The sequence below is a fragment of the Aedes albopictus genome, chromosome 3 (assembly GCF_035046485.1).
Source record: "Aedes albopictus strain Foshan chromosome 3, AalbF5, whole genome shotgun sequence".
NCBI classification, from domain to species: domain Eukaryota; kingdom Metazoa; phylum Arthropoda; class Insecta; order Diptera; family Culicidae; genus Aedes; species Aedes albopictus.
The window spans coordinates 63,375,119-63,396,887 of NC_085138.1; the positions used below are offsets into that span (position 1 = coordinate 63,375,119).

Here is a 21,769-nt window from a genome sequence, read left to right on the forward strand (position 1 = left end):
TTACGGCGAACTTTATTCGATCGCAGAGTTCTGCGAAGTCCAAAGTAAGCACGATTTCCTGCCACAATGCGCCTCTGAATTTCTCTGCTGGTGTCGTTGTCGGCGGTCACCAGTAAGCCCAAGTACACGAATTCTTCAACCGCCTCGATTTCATTACCGTCGACTTAAATTCGTACTTTGTACTTGTACATGTACTTTGTCTTCGACACATTAATTAATCATCCGATTCGCCTGGCTTCACTCTTTAGTCGGATGTACGTTTCCGCCATCGTCTCAAATTTACGAGCAATAATATCAATATCATCGGCGAAACCAAGCAGCTGAACGGACTTCGTGAAAATCGTCCCACTCGTGTTTATCCCCGCTCTCCTTATTACACCTTCTAACGCAATGTTGAACAGCAAGCACGAAAGACCATCACCTTGCTGTAACCCTCTGCGAGATTCGAAGGGACTCGAGAGTGTCCCTGATACTCGAACTACGCACATCATTCGATCCATCGTCGCCTTGATCAATCGTATCGGTTTATCCGGGAATCCGTATTCGTGCATAATCTGCCATAGCTGTTCTCGATCGATTGTATCATACGCCGATATGAAATCGATGAATAAGTGATGTGTGGGCACGTTGTATTTGCGGCATTTCTGCAACATCTGGCGGATGGCGAACATCTGGTCCGTTGTAGCGCGTTCACCCATGAATCCAGCCTGATATTGCCCCACGAACTCTCTTGCAATCGGTGAAAGACGGCAGCATAAAATTTGATAGAGTATCTTGTAGGCCTTGCTCAGTAGTGTGATCGCGCGGTAGTTCCCGCAATCTTGTCGCCCTTTTTGTAGATGGGACACACGACACCTTCCATCCATTCCTCCGGTAATACTTCCTCCGCCCAAATCTTGGTAATGACCCAGTGTAGTGCTATCACCAGTGCTTCTCCACCGTATTTTAGAAGCTCGCTTGGTAGTTGATCTGCTCCAGCGGCTTTGTTGTTTTTCAACCGGCCATCCTCGTCCTCAATCTCTTGGAGGTCAGGGACCGAAAGTCTTTCGTCCTGTGCACATACTCCTAGATCTGTTACCACACCACCTTCGGTATTTGCAACGTCGCCATTGAGGTGCTCATAGTAATGCTGCCGCCACCTTTCGACCACCTCACGCTCGCTCGTGAGAATATCCTCGTGATTATCTCGGCACATGTCGACTTGTGGTACAAAGCCTCTGCGCGAGCGGTTCAGCTTCTCGTAGAACTTTCATGTTTCCTTAGCGCGGTACAGCTCTTCCATCGCTTCGCGATCTTCTTCTTCCTGCTGGCGCTTCTTCATCCGGAATACTGAGATCTGCCTGTTCCGCGTCTGTCTGTAACCAAGGTTGCGACCATTCATTTGCAAAGATTTACATTCATTTGCTATTATCTCAGTTCAGAAGCATGCTATCGAAAAACAATGTATGGATGAATTTAACTTTGTAAATTTATCTGAAAGTTTGCCGAATAACATTGGGGTCGCAAACGTATACCAAAGTCGTGAGCGAGCTGTGAAGGCAACTCTCCACGCGGTGAATGTTGCATAATGAAAAATAGTTGCATAATGTTCATTATGCAACTCATTTGAGTTGCATTATGAACATTAATGTTGTATTCAACTCGTTGCAAAGCTCGATTTTTACAGCATTCGTGCTGTAAAAATCATTATATTGAAACTCGTTGCATAAATAATTATTATGTATGTCTATGCAAGTGCCTTAAAGAAATTTTAAATACTTGGCAGTTTTGTCGATCCATATGGTTCATCTGGTGAAATTGGGCAAAGAATACAATCATATACAGTGCGGTAAAAATACGGCATTTTGCCCACAAACCAAACGAGAAAAGCTCATTTTTTTTAGGTTTGCATGACAGAACCTGCTTATTAACGTGGTTCAAAAAATCGTTTTTGCTCCACACCGCTTATTCGATTCGTGACCAGGTTCTAAGCCTTCTGCAAAAGAATGAACTGATTTGGTTGAAAATTGAGAGTGCACAAGCCTTTCAAAGTTTGTATGGGAATTATTCTGAGAAAACGACGTTTTTCATTCAATTGACCGTAGCGTTTTCCCAAGTGCCCTAGAGTGTTAGTTGACCCTTGGTACTCCTAGGCTACTCAATCAGCTACATTTTTGCCGAAGACCACGTTCAAATTGGACGCCTCATTAATTAATTATCGATTTTTATCCAGAATGCAAATCTTTGATCATGATGATTAATACAATATTCGATGGGCATCACTACAATTTTCCTTGAAACATAGTAGCCATGATTTATGTGTGCCATGTTTGGCGCCATGTGCAGCAATGTTGCCTGCTGGAAAGCTGAACGATCACTGATCAAGTTGCTCCAGTTGGATAAAAATCGATGGCTAATTAATAACGAACGCCTTATTTGAATGTAGTCTTCGGCAAAGTTGTAGCTGAAAGAGTAGCCTAGGAGTACCAAGGGTCAACTAACACTCTAGGGCACTTAGGGGAATGCTACGGTCTAGGCTACGGTCAATTGAATGAAAAACGTCCTTTTTCCATAGTAATTCCCATACAAACTTTGAAGGGCTTATGCACTCTAAATTTTCAACCAAATCAGCTATTTTTTTGTGAGAAGGCTTAGAATCTGGTTACGAGTCGAATAAGCGATGTGGACAAAAATGATTTTTTGAACCACGCTACTGCCTAATAGGCAGTGCCTATATTGGTTTATAACAACCCGATGCAGATCATCATATTCATAATATCATGAATATTCCTCAAGACATATGAAATTTATGGCATTAAAAAATCGGCATAGGTAAAAAAAATCTAAAGGCGCCGTCCACAAATTACGTAACGCTCTAGGGGGAGGGGGGGAGTACAGCCAAGCGTTACGGCCCATACAAAAATTTTAGGGTTTTCATACAAAAAAGCGTTACGGAGGGGGGAGGGGGGGTCGAAAAATGTCAATTTTAGCGTTACGTAATAAATGGATGCTGCCAAAGAGGCACAAATCCGTATTAGGGTAATTGTTCCCATCGTTGTGGTAGTACCTAATATTGCGGTAATGGCAATTGAGCACTTTTTCGACTGAAATTTTACCAAAAGGTATTTTTAATAGATGTATGGTGCTTACATTATGAGATTGCACCATTTGTTTGGTTAAGATTTACCCAAAAACCTATTTTAAAAAAATATTTTCCTTAATATGTTTGATGCTGTGTTCCAATTGTTGCGGTATCCCATATGATTTCAATGGAATACCGCAACAATAGGAACAAATACCGCAACATTAGAAACACAATGCTCTTTTATCACGCCGAGGACCTGGGATCGAATCCCACTCCCGACATACTCACAAAATGTGGGTTCTTCCTTCGGAAGGGAAGTAAAAAGTGGGTCCCGAGATGAACTAGCCTAGGGTTAAAAATCTCGTTAATACAGACAAAAAAAAACAATGTTCTTTCAGATAAAAACGAATGAAATGCTCATAACAACATCAAAGTGGCAATATTTCGTTATTTTCCCGTAGATTAAAGATGGATTTTATCATTTTCAATTCAATCCATGTAAAAAGTTTGCTTGGGGCGATACAATTGTGGTTTAAGCATGAACCCAGTGCTTAACTCCTCCATGATCGGATCAATTACCCTTCCTACGCATTTATTCATAATTGCAAGCGGGCAGGACATGTCATACGGATATTTTCAATATACGTATTTCGAGGAACACTGCATAGTTTTTTTTGTATTAATGTGTTTTTAAGCACTGCATAGTTTCTGTACGATGTTTTATGATAGTACGCATTGATTTTCGAATAACTCAACCAATATTGCAAAAGCAATTTCAAAAACTCATTCAGCAAAAGTTGACAGGATTGATGCGATTTGAAATGAGTTAACTAATTAATGTGCATCTGGTTTTCTTACCCATTATCCAGTTGCTGCGGATGATTATCGGGACATTGTCGCTCGTCGATAAACAGCATGCCGAAAACAAGCGCGATAACGTGTCGCACTAATTTGTTTCGTATATTTATGTATCGATACAGACTTGTACTGATCGTCATTAGTCATCTATAGCTGAGAGAATTTATCCTTTCTTCTTTCTCCTGTTCCTCTGGCCACAACGGATATGATCCACGCGTTGTCGCGACTGATCCATTGCGCGCGCACCCGAGCGAAAGGGCTTCTGGTTTATGCGTCGCGTCGTGTCCCGAATCCGGTAGACATTGAGTTCAGTGCGCTGCTACAACTGCTAATAGAGATCTGCGATCGACCTAAACAGTTTCCAGAAGCCGTCGCTTCATTAGAGGCATGTGTGCATTTTAACGTTATCAGTTCACTGAACGACGTCATGGACGGACTCGGTGCGGTGTCGGGACCGTTGTTGAGCGGATATCAATTTCATCCGGCGACACGTCTGAGTCTAATGGGTCATCCGGGAAATTTTGTGTCTGCCTCCAGTTCTGCTGGATATCGATCAGTTGCTCTTCGATTGCCAAACGGTTAAGGATGGATAATTTTGACGCTTCCACGGAGGACTTCCTGGCCAATGGGTTCTATCAGTTTTACACCGAGTTCCATGAAGATCTATTCGATGTGTTCCAGCCGGGAGATAACCTTCTTGGAGACTCGAAGGGGTCTGAGATCGTTGACCTAAGACCTTCGTCAGCTGATAAGAAATCCGCCGAAGAAGGTTTGGAAGCGCAGGTGCAAAACTTTATCCTAGAGTATAGCTGCGTCGACTTCAGCCAGATTTGGGACAATGACTACCAACTACCGGAGCGGACATTCCTGTGCGATGGCTCATGTGATGCATTTCTACTAAAAGATGAGATGGAGCTTCCACGCGATTCGTCGACGATCCTTCAAGAACCCAACGATCAAAATTCGGTCAGTTTTGTGTGTCCGTTTGAATCCTGTCGGAAGGTGTACGCCAAACCGGTGCATTTGAAGGCGCACCTTCGGAGGCACGTGGGCGAAAAGCCTTATCAGTGCAAGTGGAGTGGATGCAAGTGGCGGTTTTCCCGGTCGGATGAGCTGGCGCGGCATTTTCGGTCCCATTCAGGCGTTCGACCGTACAAGTGTGACTTTTGCCCAAAGTGTTTCTCCCGTTCGGATCATTTGGCCAAGCATCGCAAAGTGCATGAGCGGAAGATTGCGGCCGGCAAGAGTAAAGCCGTATGGATCAGCTTGCCTCGTGGCAAACCGGGTCGCAAGCCCAAAAGTGTATGTAAAGTGTGATAAAAATGTGCAAAGTGAAATGCGTTTTTAATTTTCATATTAATTTTCGAGGAGTATAATAAAGTATTTTCAAGACAATTTGAGTGATTTAAACATTTCTATTCATTCTCGTGAACATAATTAGAAAAAAGTTCTTCTATTTCCGCAAGAAAATTCTCTCAAATTATTCTATACAAAAAAAACGCTTCTAAGAAAGAGCTGTATGTACCATGGATTCATTCTAAAATCTGAACAGAATTTTCTGAAAAATTTCAGCAGAAATTGATCCTATAATTTCAAAAATATAGGGGGAATGTTCTATTTGTTCAACAGGATGTTCCCAATTTTATCGCATTCAAAATAAAGAAGTGTTGTTTCCTATTTTTTGTATTTTTTAATCGCTCCGAGGCAAATCTGTTTGCAATTGAAAAGAACCTAAGAGCATTAAACATCCAGTCTCCAGGTCAGGGGGACTGGAAGCGTTTGGCCCAGATCTGAGTCCAGTGGAAGAGGAAGCTTCATTCAGCGTAGATTTAACTGAACGAATAGGTTACAATACCAAGTATCATAGTAAGTTTCATTAGTTGTTACGATTGCTCTTATCTATCGTAGAATAGTCATCACGACATATACGGTCATCATGCATGTAAGGATGTTTCGGATGAACTCTCAACGCACACTACAGTTCTTTTTAAAACTTTGTATTCTGAAACAACACAGACATAAAACATCTCCAAAAACATCCAACACCTAAAATCTAATGAGTATTCTAAAAACTCTTCCACATAATTTACGTGGATTCGATCATTGCTGACCCAAATCAAAGCAAGTGGCATTGTTCAGATACTCCCCGGTATCGAGCAGCACTCCTCCGGGCATGCATCGGAACGGATCCTCCGTCAGTTCCTGCCACTGGCGCAACCTTACCTTCAGTTTCTCGAAAATCTCCTTGGCCACCGGTTTGCCGGCCATATTCTTCCTCTCGGCGGGATCCAGCTTCAGATCGAACAGTTCCCACTCCGGTCGGTTGTAGTACAGTCGGAGATTTTTGTACCAACGCAGATCCTGGTTGGAGGCTGTGCGCTGCAGTAGATCCTGGAAGGTTGGCGAGACGAACAGATCCTGATCGATCGGGAAGGGAAGCTGGTGGTTCAGATTGTGGATCAACTTGTAGCGTTTGGTGCGAATGGCCCGCATCGGATAGGCCATGGTGATCTCGTGGAACGATTGCGAGGCGTAGACGGCCTGATCCGGATCGGAGGGCGGTTCGGCTTGGAGTAGCGGGAGGAGGGACTTCCCGGTGAGGACGGGTTGTGGTGGGTGTTGTTGGTCTATAACGTTGGTGTCGGATTCTTCGTGGAGGTCAAACGGATAAGATACGTTGAACCATTCGAGGAATGTGGGCAGCAAGTCGAGGTGACTGGTCATGGAATAGGTAACGTCGTTCCGGCGACTTTTCGGATCTGGAGATCGCATGAACATAGGTTCGGCCATTCCAGGATCGTAGAGGTTCGTACGGGCAGCTGGAAGTGGTGGTCCATTATCGGAAGTGTACACTACAAGAGTGTCTTTATCAAATCCAGCATCAGCCAGTTCCTTGAGCACCAGACCAACACCTTGATCAAGTCGGGATATAGTAGTGTACTGGGCAGCAACGTCTCTACGGGCTGGTTCTGTATCCGGAATGTAATATGGTAAGATCAACTCATCCCAGACGTAATAGATCGGATGCCAATCTGGAATCAATCCCATGCCTTCTTCTCCAGATCCCCAGCGCTCGCAAAACGGGCCATATTGAGGAGTTATGTGCCCACACCGGTGAGGATCGTGGAAAGAGACCATCAGGAAGAAAGGCTGATCCTTCTCTTTACTATCCTTGAGGAACTCCCGAACAAACAGCTTGATATTCGTAATGTTTCGCCCGACCTGGTTGACCGGATATTGCTCTTCGGTCCGTTCATAGTCAAACTTGAACACTTCTCCCGGTCCAACGTGTTTCTTTCCGATCAAACCAGTGACCACACCCGCATCGGACAAGATTTTCGAGATGCTTTTCACATTGCCCAGTGCGTTGAAGTTGTGCACTCCGTTGTGTAGCCCATACATGCCGTTCTGATGTTCCGGCATTCCAGTCAGGATTGAAGCCCTCGAAGGAGAGCAACTGCTAACCGAAGCGTATGCATTGTTGAAGATGAGACTCTGTTTCGCCAGGGCATCCAGCGCCGGAGTCTGGACGATTTTGTTCCGGTAGGCACCAATTTCAAATCCACCGTCGTCCGCTGTTGGAAAAATGTTCGAAATTGTATGTTTAGTTTGAAATCAGAAACAAAATATTATAATTGGCTTCTTTAACGATGTTAAACTAGTTCCATAGTGTGCATCTGCACGCCAAACTGAGCCGACATTCAAATTTTGATTAATTTTGGTGCCCGAGAACCTATTTAAAAATCAATTTGAAGTTTGTATAATAGGAGTGATTTGATGAATCACTCGTCGGCGATTTTTGTATATTGTGCGGAGCTGTCAAGCAGTTTCCCAGCTGTTAAAAGATGATTTCAAAAAATCTCTTTGAAATTGATTTTAGGTATCAAAATAAAGTTCAAAAATCTGAAAAAAAAGTCAGAGTGCCTCAGAAAAAGGTGCTCTTTTGTGTAAAATCCATAAAACAGGATTTTTTTTCTTCAAAATTTAAAAGCCCAATTTGGGATCAATTTTTTAAACAATTGTTAATTTCTTGATTTTGCTTTGGCTGACCAAGCCATGTGGGAAATTACACTGTTGAAAATGTTGACATTTGAATTATGAAAAGAAATCCATGTACTCCACTGAGACTCGAACTCACGACTCCCGATTCGCTAGACGGGCGCTTCTATTCCTTCAAGCTACGGAGTCACTCGACTATCTCCGTCGCCAGTAGGCCTAGAACTGAACTCGAATCCAAAAATGTTTGTGTGTTATGTACAAAACTCATCTGCTCCCTTATTTTTGTAAGTAAGATGAATGTTTCACAGGTTTTATCGACCGGGGTGCCTCAATCGAACTAAGGCTATCCGAGAAGATTGCTGACAGCTCAGCAACATAAACCGAACAAGGTTCCTGAAGTTTGCGGAAGGTGGTGAAAAATGCGAGGTATAGATATACACCAAAGTTGATCTGGTATTCCCTGAACAACTTGTTCCATGGACAGATCGTATTTAACAGAAGAACTGCCATTAGTGACTTACACGAGAAGTTATGAGCCTTGGTATGCTTATGTCAGATGACATGTAGAACAGATAGATTCTCATGAATATTGACTAAGTGTTCAGTCTGAGAATTTCTTCGAACTTTTCAATGATAAGTGTGTTACTTACTCCACGCTTGATAAGCAACCTTAACCAGAGTTCCCAGAAGCGATTCTGGAGAGGTTTCACCTCTGTCAAAATCATTAGGCTCAAATTATGCGTTGAGTGCATAGTGTAGAGCAATACACAAACAACGGTATTGAATTCGTTCCAACTTTATTAGGTGGCGGTTTGCTGATGAGAGGAAACAGGAAGTAGAACAGAAAGAATAGTCATTTTGTAGGTTCATGAGATCTTCCGGATGAGCAATCCACCATGCTCCGGTAATTGTACGTAGCAACATTGGCGTATCTAGGATTTTTTCCTAGGGGGTGCCTGGGGGGTGCCAGTTTCAGTGGCTTCCAGGTTGATTTTCTTTTTTTTTTTGTGAAAAGAAATACCAATCCACCCTCAATTTCTCAGTAAATACAATAATGTACTGCGTCGCGGGACAAATTAGCCCGAAAATTTAAACGCGCTATATTATAAAAAAGCAGTATTTTTTTTTTAATCCGAACCATTGTACTGACTTAACATTTTTTTTTGGAAATGTCTTCGGCAAGCCATTCTACTTTTTTTTTATTTTCTTTGGATTTTTTGGACTTGCTATTAGGTATTTCTTCACCAATTACTTCGAAAACTCCTTCGAAAGTTCTTTATCGTTCTAAATCGCTTATATAATTTAAATAAAAATTCTCTAGACAATTTCTTCTAGATTTTTTCAGTAATTATGTAAGGAATTCCTGCAGCAGATGATTTTGGAATACCTTCGGCATTTTCGATGTTACTTGCATTGAACATTTATTTGGGAATTTTATAAGCGAATCCTTTGGAAATCATGGAAACTTCTATTATTATTTTAAGAACTTCTTCCCTTGGAAATTGATTCGGCAATTTTCTTAGAGATTTCCTTCAAGAATTTCTTTGCAAAAAAATCTCCGGCGATTCTTTAACCCTAAAAGGGGTACCTTCATGGCCTCAGTTTCGTCACCTCGCTGAGTGTGTTCCATCAAAGACGAGCTCTGAAAGGCGCCTGGGGTCCAATGGACCCCAGGTATCCCTTTTAGGGGTAAAAAATCTGTCACTGCAATCACTTTTGGAATTCTTTCTAAATTTTCTTCAGAAATTTCTTTGAGGATTTCTTTGAATTTTTTTGTGAATGTTTGTGGAATTTTTTATATTTTCATCAGGAATTCCTCTGGTAGTTCTTATATGAATTCTTTTGGCAACTACTTTGAAAGCTCTAAGGTAATTTTAATACATTTTTTCCGGAAATTTCTTTGGGAATTTGTCAAGTAATTTTTCGAGAACTTCATAGGATTTTCTTTAAGCAAGTCCAGTTGAGAATAAATGAATTTCCAGTTCAGCAATTTTCGGAAGCAATAAATTTAAATACATTTAAATCATAAAGAATTGTAAAAGTAATTATGATAAAATTGCCTGAGAAATTTGCAAAATAACTGAAAAAGAAATTGCTAAGATAATTAAGGAGGAATTGCCATTGAAATTAAGAAAAAAAAAATCCAGGGAAATTGTTGATTGCATTCCCAAGAAACGTAACTAGCTGAATATCAGTTTCTTAAACTAAAGTTTGCTTAAGAGTGGTTTGTTCCTCTCCTATTAAGCTAAAATGATTGTTGGGTTCCAATGAAACTACCGTAGAAATTTTCAAAAAAAAACAACCATGCCGAAAAAAAACTCAAAGAAATGGCCATACTGCGGTTTAGCAAATACGGAGCCGTGTGTTCTTGAATCCCACACATTCATCTCTCATTTTGCCAATTAGCAACATTCTGTGCCTTCTAAATAATTACAAGTTTTTCCCGTACATTCCTATAGGATTTCACTAGAGATTTCTCTAGTAACCACCTGGGATTTCTCTGGAAATTCCAACTATTCGTTTAGGGATTTTTATTGGGATTCCTTCAGCTAGAATTCCTTGAAGAAGGTCAAAAGAAGTTCCAGGTGTAATACCATGATTAATTTTTAGAGAAACCCATGAATTCCTGGATGAGTCTTTAGAGAAATCCCTGGAAGAATCAGAAATATCTTAGGAAAACTGGCTGGAAGAATCCCGGCAAGAATTTCAGAAGAAATCTCTAGAGGGGTTCCTGCAGGTATCACAGTAAGAATTTCTGGAGGAGACCCAGGAGGCATTCCTGAAACATTAGAAGCAGCAGGAATCGTTTATGGAATCTTAGGAGGAGTCCCTGGATGAAAGTCAAGAGGAGCTCCTGGAGAAGTCCAACAATAAATATTTTGAGAAATCCAAGATTTTTTTTAGGATTTCCCAAGGTACTTGTGCAAGACTCCTAGGAAAATTGTCTTGAATAATTCCAGCAAGTTTTCGAAGGAATCCCTGGAGAAATTCTCTGGATAATCCGTAGAAGAATTCTGGGAGGTATTGCGGTAAGAATGACTGGAGGAGTCCTAGGAGGAATTGCTGGAAGAACCACAGCAGGAATAGCTTGAAAAATCCAGCTGAAATTCCTGGAGGAATCCCATGGAAAATTTATGAGAAAATCCGTGTACAAAATATCTTGGATAAAAAATCCTGGAGAAATCACCGGAGAGTTTCTGAAAAAATCCCAGAAAAATCTCAGGAGGTTTTCTTAGAAAGATTCTGGGATGTATCACTGTAGAAACCTCAACTGAAATCCTTGAAGGAATTGCTGGAGAAAACTGTACAGGAATTTCTAGAGAAACCCCATCAGGTATGCTGGGGAGAATCCAAAGAAGAAATCCTTGGAATACCTAGAGAAGTCCCTGCAAGAAACGGTAGAGGTATTCTGGAAGAATCTATAGAGAAGACCCTGAAAGAATCTCAGGAAGAATTCCAGGATAAATTCGTATATGAATAACTACGAAGAATTTCTGAAGAAATTAATGGCAGAATCACAGGAGGAGTTGTTTGAGGCATTCTTGGAAGAAAGCCAAAAAGAGTTTCTGCAGGAATTCCATGAGCATTTTCTGGAGAAATCTTTGGATAAAATCTCTGGAGGAATTCCTGGTGGAGCAACCAAAGAAATTTCTGCAAGAATTCCAGGAAGATTGCCTGGAAAGGTCTCAGCAAAAAAAGCCAGGATAAAGCTCTAGGAGAATCCGTAGCATAATTTCGGAAGTACCACAGTTAGAATTTCTGCAGGAAGAATATCTGGAAGAACCGCATGAATTGCTTGAGCAGTCTCAGCTGGAATATCTGGAGAAATTCTTAGAATTCCGTATAGAAGTAATTTCTAGAGAAATCCTAGAATCAGCCATGCCATGGGGTATCTTAAGAGAAGTTCCTCTAACAAATGCCTGGAGGAATGCCTACAGTTCTCCTTGAAAGAATCAGTAGAAGTATACTGGAGGAATCCCTGATGGAATCGCAGGAGGAATTTCTGAAGGAATCTCAGGAAGGTTTCCCGAAAGTATTGCAGCAAGTATGCCAGGAGAAATCCCTAGAAGCACTTCTGAAGGAGTCCTAATGGGAATTGCTTGAAGAATTTCAGCTGGAATTCATGGAGGAAGGTCAATAGAAATGCTTGGGGAAATCCCCTGTGGAATTTCTGGAAGAACCTCTGTAGAAAGTCTTGGATATATCGTTGAAGAAGTGTATGGAAGAATCAATGAAAGGATTTTATAGAAAAATCTCAGGGAGATCTTCCGGACTTTTTCCCGAAAATTTCCTAGTAGAATTCCAGGAGGTACCACAGTGAGAATTTTCAGAGGCAGAGAGATATTTCTGGAAGAATCGCAGCAGGAGTTGCTTGAGGAATGCTAGCCACAATTCCCGGAGGAAGGCCATTATAAGCGCCTGGAGGAATTTCATGAGAAATTTCTGGAAGAATCTCTGAATGAAATCTCTGAAAGAATTCCTGGAAGAATCACCGGAGGAACTTCTGAAAGGATCCCAGGAAGATTGCTTGAATAATTCCACCAGAAATTCTTGAAGAAATCCCAGTAGAAACTTTTAGAGGAACCCCTGGAAGAATTCCGAGAAGAATCGTAGTAAGAATTTCCATAGAAAACCTAGCAGAATTTGCTGGATCAATCTCTGCAGAAATTTCTAGCATGTACAACTAAGGGAAGATTATTGAAGAAATATCGGGAGAAATCCATAAAGGAAGCCTAGAGAAATCATTGTATGAATAGATACAAGTATTTCTGGAGGAATCTATGGAGAAGTCTGTTGATTGTTCTGACCAATATCCAAAACGCCAAAACATACAATAGTTATAAAAGTAATTCCGGGTGTGCTTAAGTTTTGTTCAAATGTGCCATTAATAAATATTGAAATTATTATGTGAAGTTTTAAATTTTAGGTGACTGTCAAGGAAAAATTCTAGGGGGTGCCAAATTTGTTCTAGGGGGTGCCAGGCACCCCTGGAACCCCCCCCCCCCTAGCTACGCCAATGCGTAGCAAATTGGTCCTTTGATGACATTTTTGCAGCAAATACTTAGTTTGTGTACCCCAGGTATCAGAAGACCGGCTCCAGAGGCACGTTATCCTCCATTTGGGACATTTGTGCCATCGCCAAAATAACAGCCTATTTCATCATCTACCTGAGGGAAAAGGAAGGAAAAGGATTTGGATGGGGATAGGGACAGGTAAGGAAATAGGAAAAATACCCTGGAAGAGGGTACTAACGCACAAGCGTACCACAATGGGTTCAAACAGAGCCCTGAAAAGGGCACTGTAATAACCAGGCTTCCCAAAAGTACCGCATCATGATAGCATTTTGATGGCTGTCACACTCTTATTCCCATGACAGCCTTGTGAATGCATGGTTCATGACAGCCCACAGAATAAAACTCATGCGACCTACAACATCACTGTCGGGAACTGCTCACATCGTCTGCTTTTGCTGTGCGTTCGTTCGCCGATGACAACCTCGGCTCTAGCCCAAACCGTCTCTCGTTGGCTGGACACGAAGTCAAGCATAACTTTTCAATCCGACGTAACTCGAGAATGTAAACAAATCCGGGTTTACTACTGCATGCATGATTCATAAAGCAAATTGAAGAATCCACATCACTGTTTGATGATTTATTGCTTAATTTGTTTAACTAAGCATATTTTTTGAAACGACGTATCTAACTATTTTGATGTTTACAACTTTACTGATAGATACACCGTTTTGATATATGAAAAAAACCAAACGACGTATCTAGCCAAAATCAAAAGTAACAGATACACCAAACTGGCACCATACAAAAGCGACGTATCTGGCATGACGTATCTCGAACCAACCCGGTGTATGTGTATTTTTGTCAAAATTAATTGTGAAAATGATATGGAATGAGTAGGTTTTATTCCTTACCTAGTGCGTGCAATATCCCTGGTGATGTTAAGCATGAAAAAACTTATGAAAAGTCTTTTTATAAAAAACTATTTTAGTGAAATGGTTGTCAACATTGACCATGAATTTACTCAGATCAGTGGAAAAGTTAGATACGTCGATTTGAAAAATTATGCTTGAAGTGACGAAAATCGCTGCGCTCGGCCCGAGCATTTTACTTCTGTTGAACGTGTCGAGTATCATGGTATATCGCACGCTCAAAATTATCGACGCGTTTCATGTATTATGTATTTTTTCAAATAGAGAATATGTACCTGTAAGTCTTATTCTAGTAGAGTATTTTGCATAGCATTATTTTTTATTGGCATGTGAAATGCACTGCCATGTTTTCAATATAAAAGAGAGTTGAATCTCACATCAGTGGTATATTTTAGCCAGATTACAATTTTGACAAACGCTGGCACAAACTTCTTTTCGCCCCTGGGGCATCTTGTGAAAGGCATATCATGTTTGTAAAAAAATATTTGTTGAGCACATATTTTGTGAATAATTTTTAGCGTTAAGCCATGTGCTCCCGTGACAGCCTATGACACCCTTTACGCGACAGCCGGCTTGGTTAGCCGAAGATTGTCATCGCCATGCGGCCAACACTACTGACGACGTTTCCCACTCGGCTCGATACGGCTCGAGTATGCAACTGTCAGGCAAGCAGCCGAAGCAGCGGCTGTTTCAATACATCTTTCGCTCATGCGTGTGCGTGCTGTTGGCGATACATTTCTCACTGATGGTGTTGCACACGGTAACGAGAGATGGTCTGCACACATAAGAGAGTGTCGATTCAGCTTTGCACGGGCTGTTGCGAGAAGGAAGTACAAGGGGATGGCCAAAATGTTTGGGATAGGCAACTTTTTTTTCTCTCACAAAAAAGTTCAGCATGCTATAACTTTTCATAGAGCGCATCAAAAAATCTCAAATTTTGACTGTTTGTCAACCTATTATATGTGCATCATTGGTACAAATTTGGGCTCGATTGATTAATATTTCGCAAAGTTAGAACCGTTCGGGTAAAACACCTTTTTTTAGACAACACATTTTTGAGCTGTCATATCTCGGAAACCAGTAAACCGAATTGAATGAAATTTTGAACGTACACTAACAATATGTAAATGCTTCACAAACTATTAAAACATAGATACTTTTTAAACGTTGAAAAAAGTTATCATGGATTGACACTTTTTGGACTTTCCTCGAAAAAATGTAATTTTTTTTACATTAATGTGAAAAAATTTTAGTGTTGATATCCAAAGATTTTCCACTTCTGTTCTCAAATAATCTCTAATCAGATATATTAGAGCCTATTTAGATTGAAGGAAAAACACATTTAATAATTTTTGTGTGGTATTGTTAATTTTACTTATTTTCCTGTATATGGGTAAAAATTTCAATCCGATATAACTTAATTCGCCGTGAGAAAATATTACATTTTATAACGTCGCATGAAGTATCAATATATTGTTGATAAACGTTAAAAAATTCATTTAATTTGGTTCACTGGTTTCCGAGTTATGGCAGCTCAAAAATGAGTTGTCTAAAAAATAGTGTTTTACGCGAACGGTTCTAACTTCGCGAAAAATTAATCAATCGAGCCCAAATTTGTACCAATGATGCACACATAATAGATTGACAAACAGTCAAAATTTGAGATTTTTTGATGCACTCTATGAAAAGTTACAGCATGTTGAATTTTTTTGTGTGAGAAAAAAAGTTGCCTATCCCAAACATTTTGGCCATCCCCTGTACATTTGGAAAGCCTGGAACGCATAAAGCGAAAGAGAGCCTATAGCTCTTTACCACAGCGGGTTAAGAACAACAGAATATCCTGAAGATTCAGGTTTCTGAAGTCAGTTTCACTTAATAAGTGTTTACCGAATACTCGGAAACGCAGTTGCGCGAAAAGTGAACAGTTACATATCAAATGATACGAAGTTCCATAATCGGATTCACAGCTATCACATGCAAATGAATCAGCTTGCTGAATATTCGCCATGTGATAGCTGAGTCGGCAGTGGCCAGTCAATGCTTTGACCAGCATGCTGCAATTCTACTTAGACAGATTAGTTGGATACTTCGCCATCCGTAGAGATGGCTCAGCACTATACAATTTGGTTTGGCGACATGACTCCAAACTATTCCAATATTGTCTGTGTTGAGTGACAGCCCAGGTGTGAATCTGAAGCTTAATCCAACACTTCGATATCGGAATAGCTGGCTCAGGGCCAATGAAGTCATGCACTGGCGTAGCCACGGGGGGGGGGGGGGGGGGGGGGGGTTTTAGGGTTAAACCCCCCACCCCCCCCCCCCCCCCCCAGAGTCAAAATTTGTGGAACAAATTTTCAGTATAAAGCGCTTTGCGACGAAAAAATTTTTCGGCTGCGCCGCTATTTTCAAACTACGAATACAATTACTTATTACTGTTTACAAAATATAAGTGTCAAATCAAAAAAGGCATTATTGACCGCTGAAAACCCCTCCCAGAGACAATTTCTGGCTACGCCACTGAAGTCATGTGATGCTCCAGTGCGAGCTAACTCATCAGCAGGCTTGATAATCCTCCTCGAAATCAAAAGAGTTTTGCAACATGCTCTAGAGCGGTGTTTTGCTTTTGCCTCGCCGCGAGGGAGCGAACGAAGCCCAAACAGAGAGGCAATAAAAATTGAGCGAGGAAGAGGGGAACGAAAAAAGAGCCGATGATTATTTTGGGTTTTTGAGTGTGATTTCCGCCTCGAGAGTCTTTCTTTGTATGGGAGTGGAACTCGCGAGAGCTTTTTGAGTGTGAGTGGACGTGAGAAACACAACAAGTAATTATGAGTGTTGGACGAACTCCTCGCTGTGCGGCAAGCTCGCGCTCGTTGCTGTTGAGGATTTGCGTTGTGATTTCTGAGTTTTATTTTCACTCCTCAGAAAATCGTCAAAATCGCTTCCTCATTTTCTCGCGAGGGAGTTTCTGTCAAGCCTGCTCATCAGCCAATTCATTTCCAGCGATGGAAGAATGGTCAGGTACCCATACAAGGTGAACAGCGTTTGCTGAATTCAGCTCCTCGATTTGAGTTCGACAAGCGATAACTATCTTCGACCTGGAGTTGGCCGAAGCAAGTGCTTTAATAGCAGCCTGGCTATCTGAACAGAAGTATATTACTTTGCCCATTACGTGCTGCTGAAGTGCTGAATGCACTCCGCACATAAGAGCAAAGATTTCGGCCTGAAAAACGGTGCAGTGTCTACCAAGTGAGTAAGACTGATACAGCCTTAGCTCACGAGAATAAACGCCAGCACCTGCTCGACCTTCGAGAAGGGAGCCATCAGTGTAACATACGATGCCGTCTGAAATACTTCTTTCCAGATATCCAGATGTCCACTCTTCCCGGGAAGGGAATTTCGTGGAAAATGTCCTATATGGAAAATTACAAGCAATTGTAAGATCACTTGGAGCAAGGACAATTTTGTCCCAATTCACTAAAAGTGGAAACAACGAGGTGTGTGTTGAACTGCGGTTCACAGGAGTTTCCTCTAGTAGACCGAGTACCCGTAGACGGTAAGTGCAAGAAAGTGCCTCTTGTTTGAGATGAATGTGTAGTGGAGCTACGTCAAAGAGAACTTCGAGCGCTGCCGTGGGAGTTGAAGAGAACGCTCCAGCCATCGCCATTAAGCACATCCTTTGGAGTTGGTCTAACTTTGATTGGACCGTTCTCATTTCGCCCTTTTGCCACCACACAAGACATCCATAAGCCAATATTGGCCGAACCACAGTTGTGAAGATCCATTTGATATACTTGGGTTTTAGACCCCAAGTTGTACCAAAAGTACGCCGGCATTGCCCGAAGGCCATACAAGCTTTCTTGATTCTGAACTCAATGTGAGGTGTCCAGGAAAGCTTGGAATCAAGAATGACTCCAACGTACTTTACCTGTTCAGTCACATCGATTTCAGAATCAAAGAGACGCAAAGTTCGAACGCCATTACGGTTTCGCCTTTCCGTGAGAAGAACAATAGATGTTTTACTCGGACTTACCGAAAGGCCATATTGGCGATACCAACTACCGGAAGGGCGCTTTGCATCAGGTCGAAAAGGGTGCTGATGCACATACCAACTAACGATGTTAGGTAGTTGTCGGCAAAACCGTAAGTAGGAAACCCGCTATTATTGAATTGCCTCGATAGCGTATCTGCTACAAGATTCCACAAAAGTCGTGTTAAGTGTCTTGATCAAGACTCCCCCTTGGGGGCATCCACAAACACTCAATTTCCTAATCGCTGCTTGACGATATCGGTTTTTCAGCATTTGGTGAATCTAATTGGAAAACATTGGCGATACACCATGACTTCGTGCGGCTTCCACTATGCCATCGAAAGGCACGTTGTCAAAAGCAGCCTCGATATCTAAGAAAACACACAAACCAGATTGCTTTTGAGCGAATGCTTTCTAGATATCGTAAACAAATTTGCATAAAAGAGTCACAGTGGACTTTCCAGATTGGTAGGCATGTTGGTTCACATGAAGAGGCACATTGGCCAGGTGAACATCACGGATATGATGATCCACAATGCATTCTAAGCATTTCAGAAGAAAAGAGGTTAAACTTTTATGTCTGAAACTCTGTATAACTATACAGTAATATCCCGCGAAGATTGTAAACATGTAGTTTTTTTTTCAAAACATGTTCGAAATGACTAAGTCCTTTCTGAAGCAAAGTAGGATAAATTCCATCTGCCCCAGAAGATTTGAAAGGAGGAGCAAAGCTATTTAGTACCCACTCAATCGAATCTATAGTTATACTCCGCGCCGAAGCCAGAGAAGCGCATAACTACAAGAAAAAACATCAGGTTCATCCGAATATGTAATATCCACACATCCGGGGAAGTGTGTGCTGAACAAGCATTCCAGAACTTCCTAATCAGAGGAAGTGAAAATGCCTTTTAGAAAACGATGTTAGTTCACTCGGAAATCCTTAGCTATCGCAAGGATTTTGTTCAACCGAATTGAATTCACTCAAACTGGAATCAGAGATCAGAGAGCCTAGCGAACATAATGACGTCTGTTCCAACTTGTTCTACACGGTTTCCTGAGATTCGCCAGATCAGAGTTTTACCGTTCCACCAAGGTGTTCCTCTTGTGGTCTTCACAAGCTTCACAAGCTGTAAGCACAAGCTTCTGTGGTGAAGGCCGTTAACAGCGTCATCTTAATCACTTGAAGTGTCAATGGATGGTCAGTATCCAATGAATTTGGCCGCAAACAAATCAATAAAGAAATCCCAGTTGGTTGACCGGGTATTCCTGAAAGGTGAAGTCGACAATGATTTTTCATAAGGGCCTAACTGACTTGATCGATTTCTCTTCGTCGACTCTCTCTTTCGCTAATAACTTGATCAAAACAAACAAAATCATTATTCTTTTTGTTTCTATAGCAACATGTAGTCGTCTTCTTCGCATTTCAACCAAAAAATCTTTGGAAAACTCAATACACATTGTGTGATAACACAAAGAGAGGATCGATGAAGAGAACTCGAAAATGTCAGTTAGGCCCAAATTAAAAATCAGTGTCGAAGTTTGCGGTTCAAAAAAGATGTATCGATGGGCAGATAAAGATACTTCATCTGACCGTGCCAAATTGTCAGCTCATGACTAATTCTACTAGAGCAAAGCGTTAATTTTGACATGAAGGTTGGACGGTTGCCTATGTTAACTAATCAAGGAGCTGTACTACCTAAGTACAACATCAAACTGGACTGACAAGTTAATGTCAGAGCTGCCCCCGATGATATGGTGAGCATTAGCATCATTGCCAACAAGTAGCGGAAGGCCTTTTGAAGTGCAGTATGCGATGGCTTGTTCGAAAGCATCCGTAGGGTGTAGGGGATGGTTCATCATGCAGTAAATAAACCGAACAATAAATAAACGTATTCCCTTTTGAGGTTTCCAACAGATACATCAATTGTGATAGTACATAAATCTCTGGTGGTTAGCTCAGAGATGAATGAAGCAACAATTTAGTTTGCCATTTCATTTTTTTTTACTGAAAGCAGCAAACATCAAGTTCACAACGAAACTAAGGTTTTTAAACTAAAGAAACTTAGAGTGTACCATTTTTCAAAAGTCTGCAAACATTGACCGTTGCATTTCTTCTATGCTGAAGATTGATCTGAGATCCTTACCGTAACGACTACCCCTACTAGGCAGGAAGATCCATTTTTTTACTTTTCAACAGCACAGTTAGTCAAAGTTTTGCTCAAACAGCATCAAATTGGGAAGGAATTATAATACCCACCCTTTTTGCACCATTTGATTGCAGAAACGAAGAATCTACCTTCTCACCATACAAAAATTCAGCTCATTATTGCAAATCTAGTACTTCACAGATTGTTTTCTATTGATGCTAATAAACGACATATTTGTCGGTGATCGGAATATTCTTGGATCATTTTGGTTCGTAAATTATTTCGTTTTTAATTCAAAACACTTCACATTTTCTTTGGTGGCACGTTTATTATCGCGAAGGCTAACCAACAAAATGACGTTCACATTCGAATCTTGATCCTGACGCTTACTATGATTCAACTTTCTCTACAACGGCGGTCTTTGCAATTCTTATCTCTGCTCCTTAATGCATTTTGATGATGTCGTAGTTTCTTGAACAGGATTATATTAATCTTATACTATATTAAATTTTATATATATTAAATACTATATTAAATTTTATATATACTATATTAATTTTATACCTACAAATTCATAACTCGACCCATATTAAGCCGATTAGGCATCGAGTTTGAAATTCAAGAAGGGTAGCTGTTAATAAGTCAACAATAATAAAGTATAGGTATATTATAATGCTTATGCATTCAAGACTAAGGTATGCATGAATATCTATTACTGGCTCAATAATTAAAACAAATGCACAAAAATAAATGTTTAATAAAATAAACGTTAAAATCTCAACATCTTAACTTTTTGTAGATATTTTTTTAATGGCTGCAGAATTCATTGTGAAATTATGCTCAAGAGGGACCCCAAGGCTATTTTCTGTTTGCGCTGTGGTTTGCCCCACAGCGTGGCGTAGCGCCAAGTTTCCCAACATCACCTCGGTACACGGTGGTATACCAGCGTAAAGGGCCACTCAACACTTACCCAACAGTAGCAGCACATTCCGGTGGGCGGCGGCAATGGCGATTCCCGTCGAGAGAACCAACAAACAAATCCCGAGAAGATTGGCCATCTTCCCCAGGAGATTACCACACGAAGAAAGTGGCAATAAGATTTAATCTCGTGCAGACGACTTTCTCTTTTTCGACAGCGGCAACAGGAGCAACTCCTTTCACTACTTCGTCAGCTTCACGACTTTTGCGACTGAACTGATCTCAACGAACGACGGCCACCAACTCGTCGATCGCCCCCAACGAACGACGACGATTTGCCTATCTTCACGGTTGCTGCTAATTTGATACACTACTGCTGTTGTAACTTGCGTTCCGCACGCGGCCTTGGTGCGACGGACGACGGGCGGGTAATGATCGCTTGCCACCACCTCCTCGTTGTGGCCATCAACAACACAAAAAGTGCTCCAGATCTTCGCGTTTTTTGTTGTGCGAGAGTGTTCTGCTTTGGGTGGTGGGTTGACGAGATTCAAAAAGGAAAGCGAGAAAAATACGAACAAAAAGATAAGCAAGCCCGGCGTAAACAAAAGGCCTTTGACGTGATTGGTCAGTCCGAAAATGATGATGATGGTCGGATTAGAGTCAGTCTAGTTAGAGTCTGGCGGACTGTCACTTTCTATCGGAGCCAATCGAGCATGACGTCACGGTGTAGCATTTATCGGTGAGGACACCATGACGTCATGCTCGATTGGCTCCGATCGAAAGTGACAGTCCGCCAGACTCTAATTATAGGG

The 21,769-nt window shown here is 41.3% G+C and overlaps 2 protein-coding genes across 2 annotated transcripts; one reads left to right on the forward strand and one right to left on the reverse strand.

The window, feature by feature from the left end:
- Positions 1–3,200: 3,200 nt before the first annotated feature.
- LOC109413778 (Wilms tumor protein homolog) lies at positions 3,201–5,252 on the forward strand. Its single transcript, XM_019687518.3, has one exon. The coding sequence runs from the start codon at positions 4,508–4,510 to the stop codon at positions 5,237–5,239; it is 732 nt and encodes a 243-aa protein (XP_019543063.3). The 5' UTR covers positions 3,201–4,507; the 3' UTR covers positions 5,240–5,252.
- Positions 5,253–5,903: 651 nt separating this feature from the next.
- On the reverse strand, positions 5,904–21,515 carry LOC109413692 (N-sulphoglucosamine sulphohydrolase). Its single transcript, XM_019687413.3, has 2 exons — positions 21,010–21,515; positions 5,904–7,497 (listed from the first exon to the last, which is right to left on the reverse strand). Exons 1-2 carry the CDS (start codon positions 21,095–21,097, stop codon positions 6,023–6,025), a joined length of 1,563 nt encoding a protein of 520 aa, XP_019542958.3. The 5' UTR covers positions 21,098–21,515; the 3' UTR covers positions 5,904–6,022.
- Between the last annotated feature and the right edge of the window lie 254 nt (positions 21,516–21,769).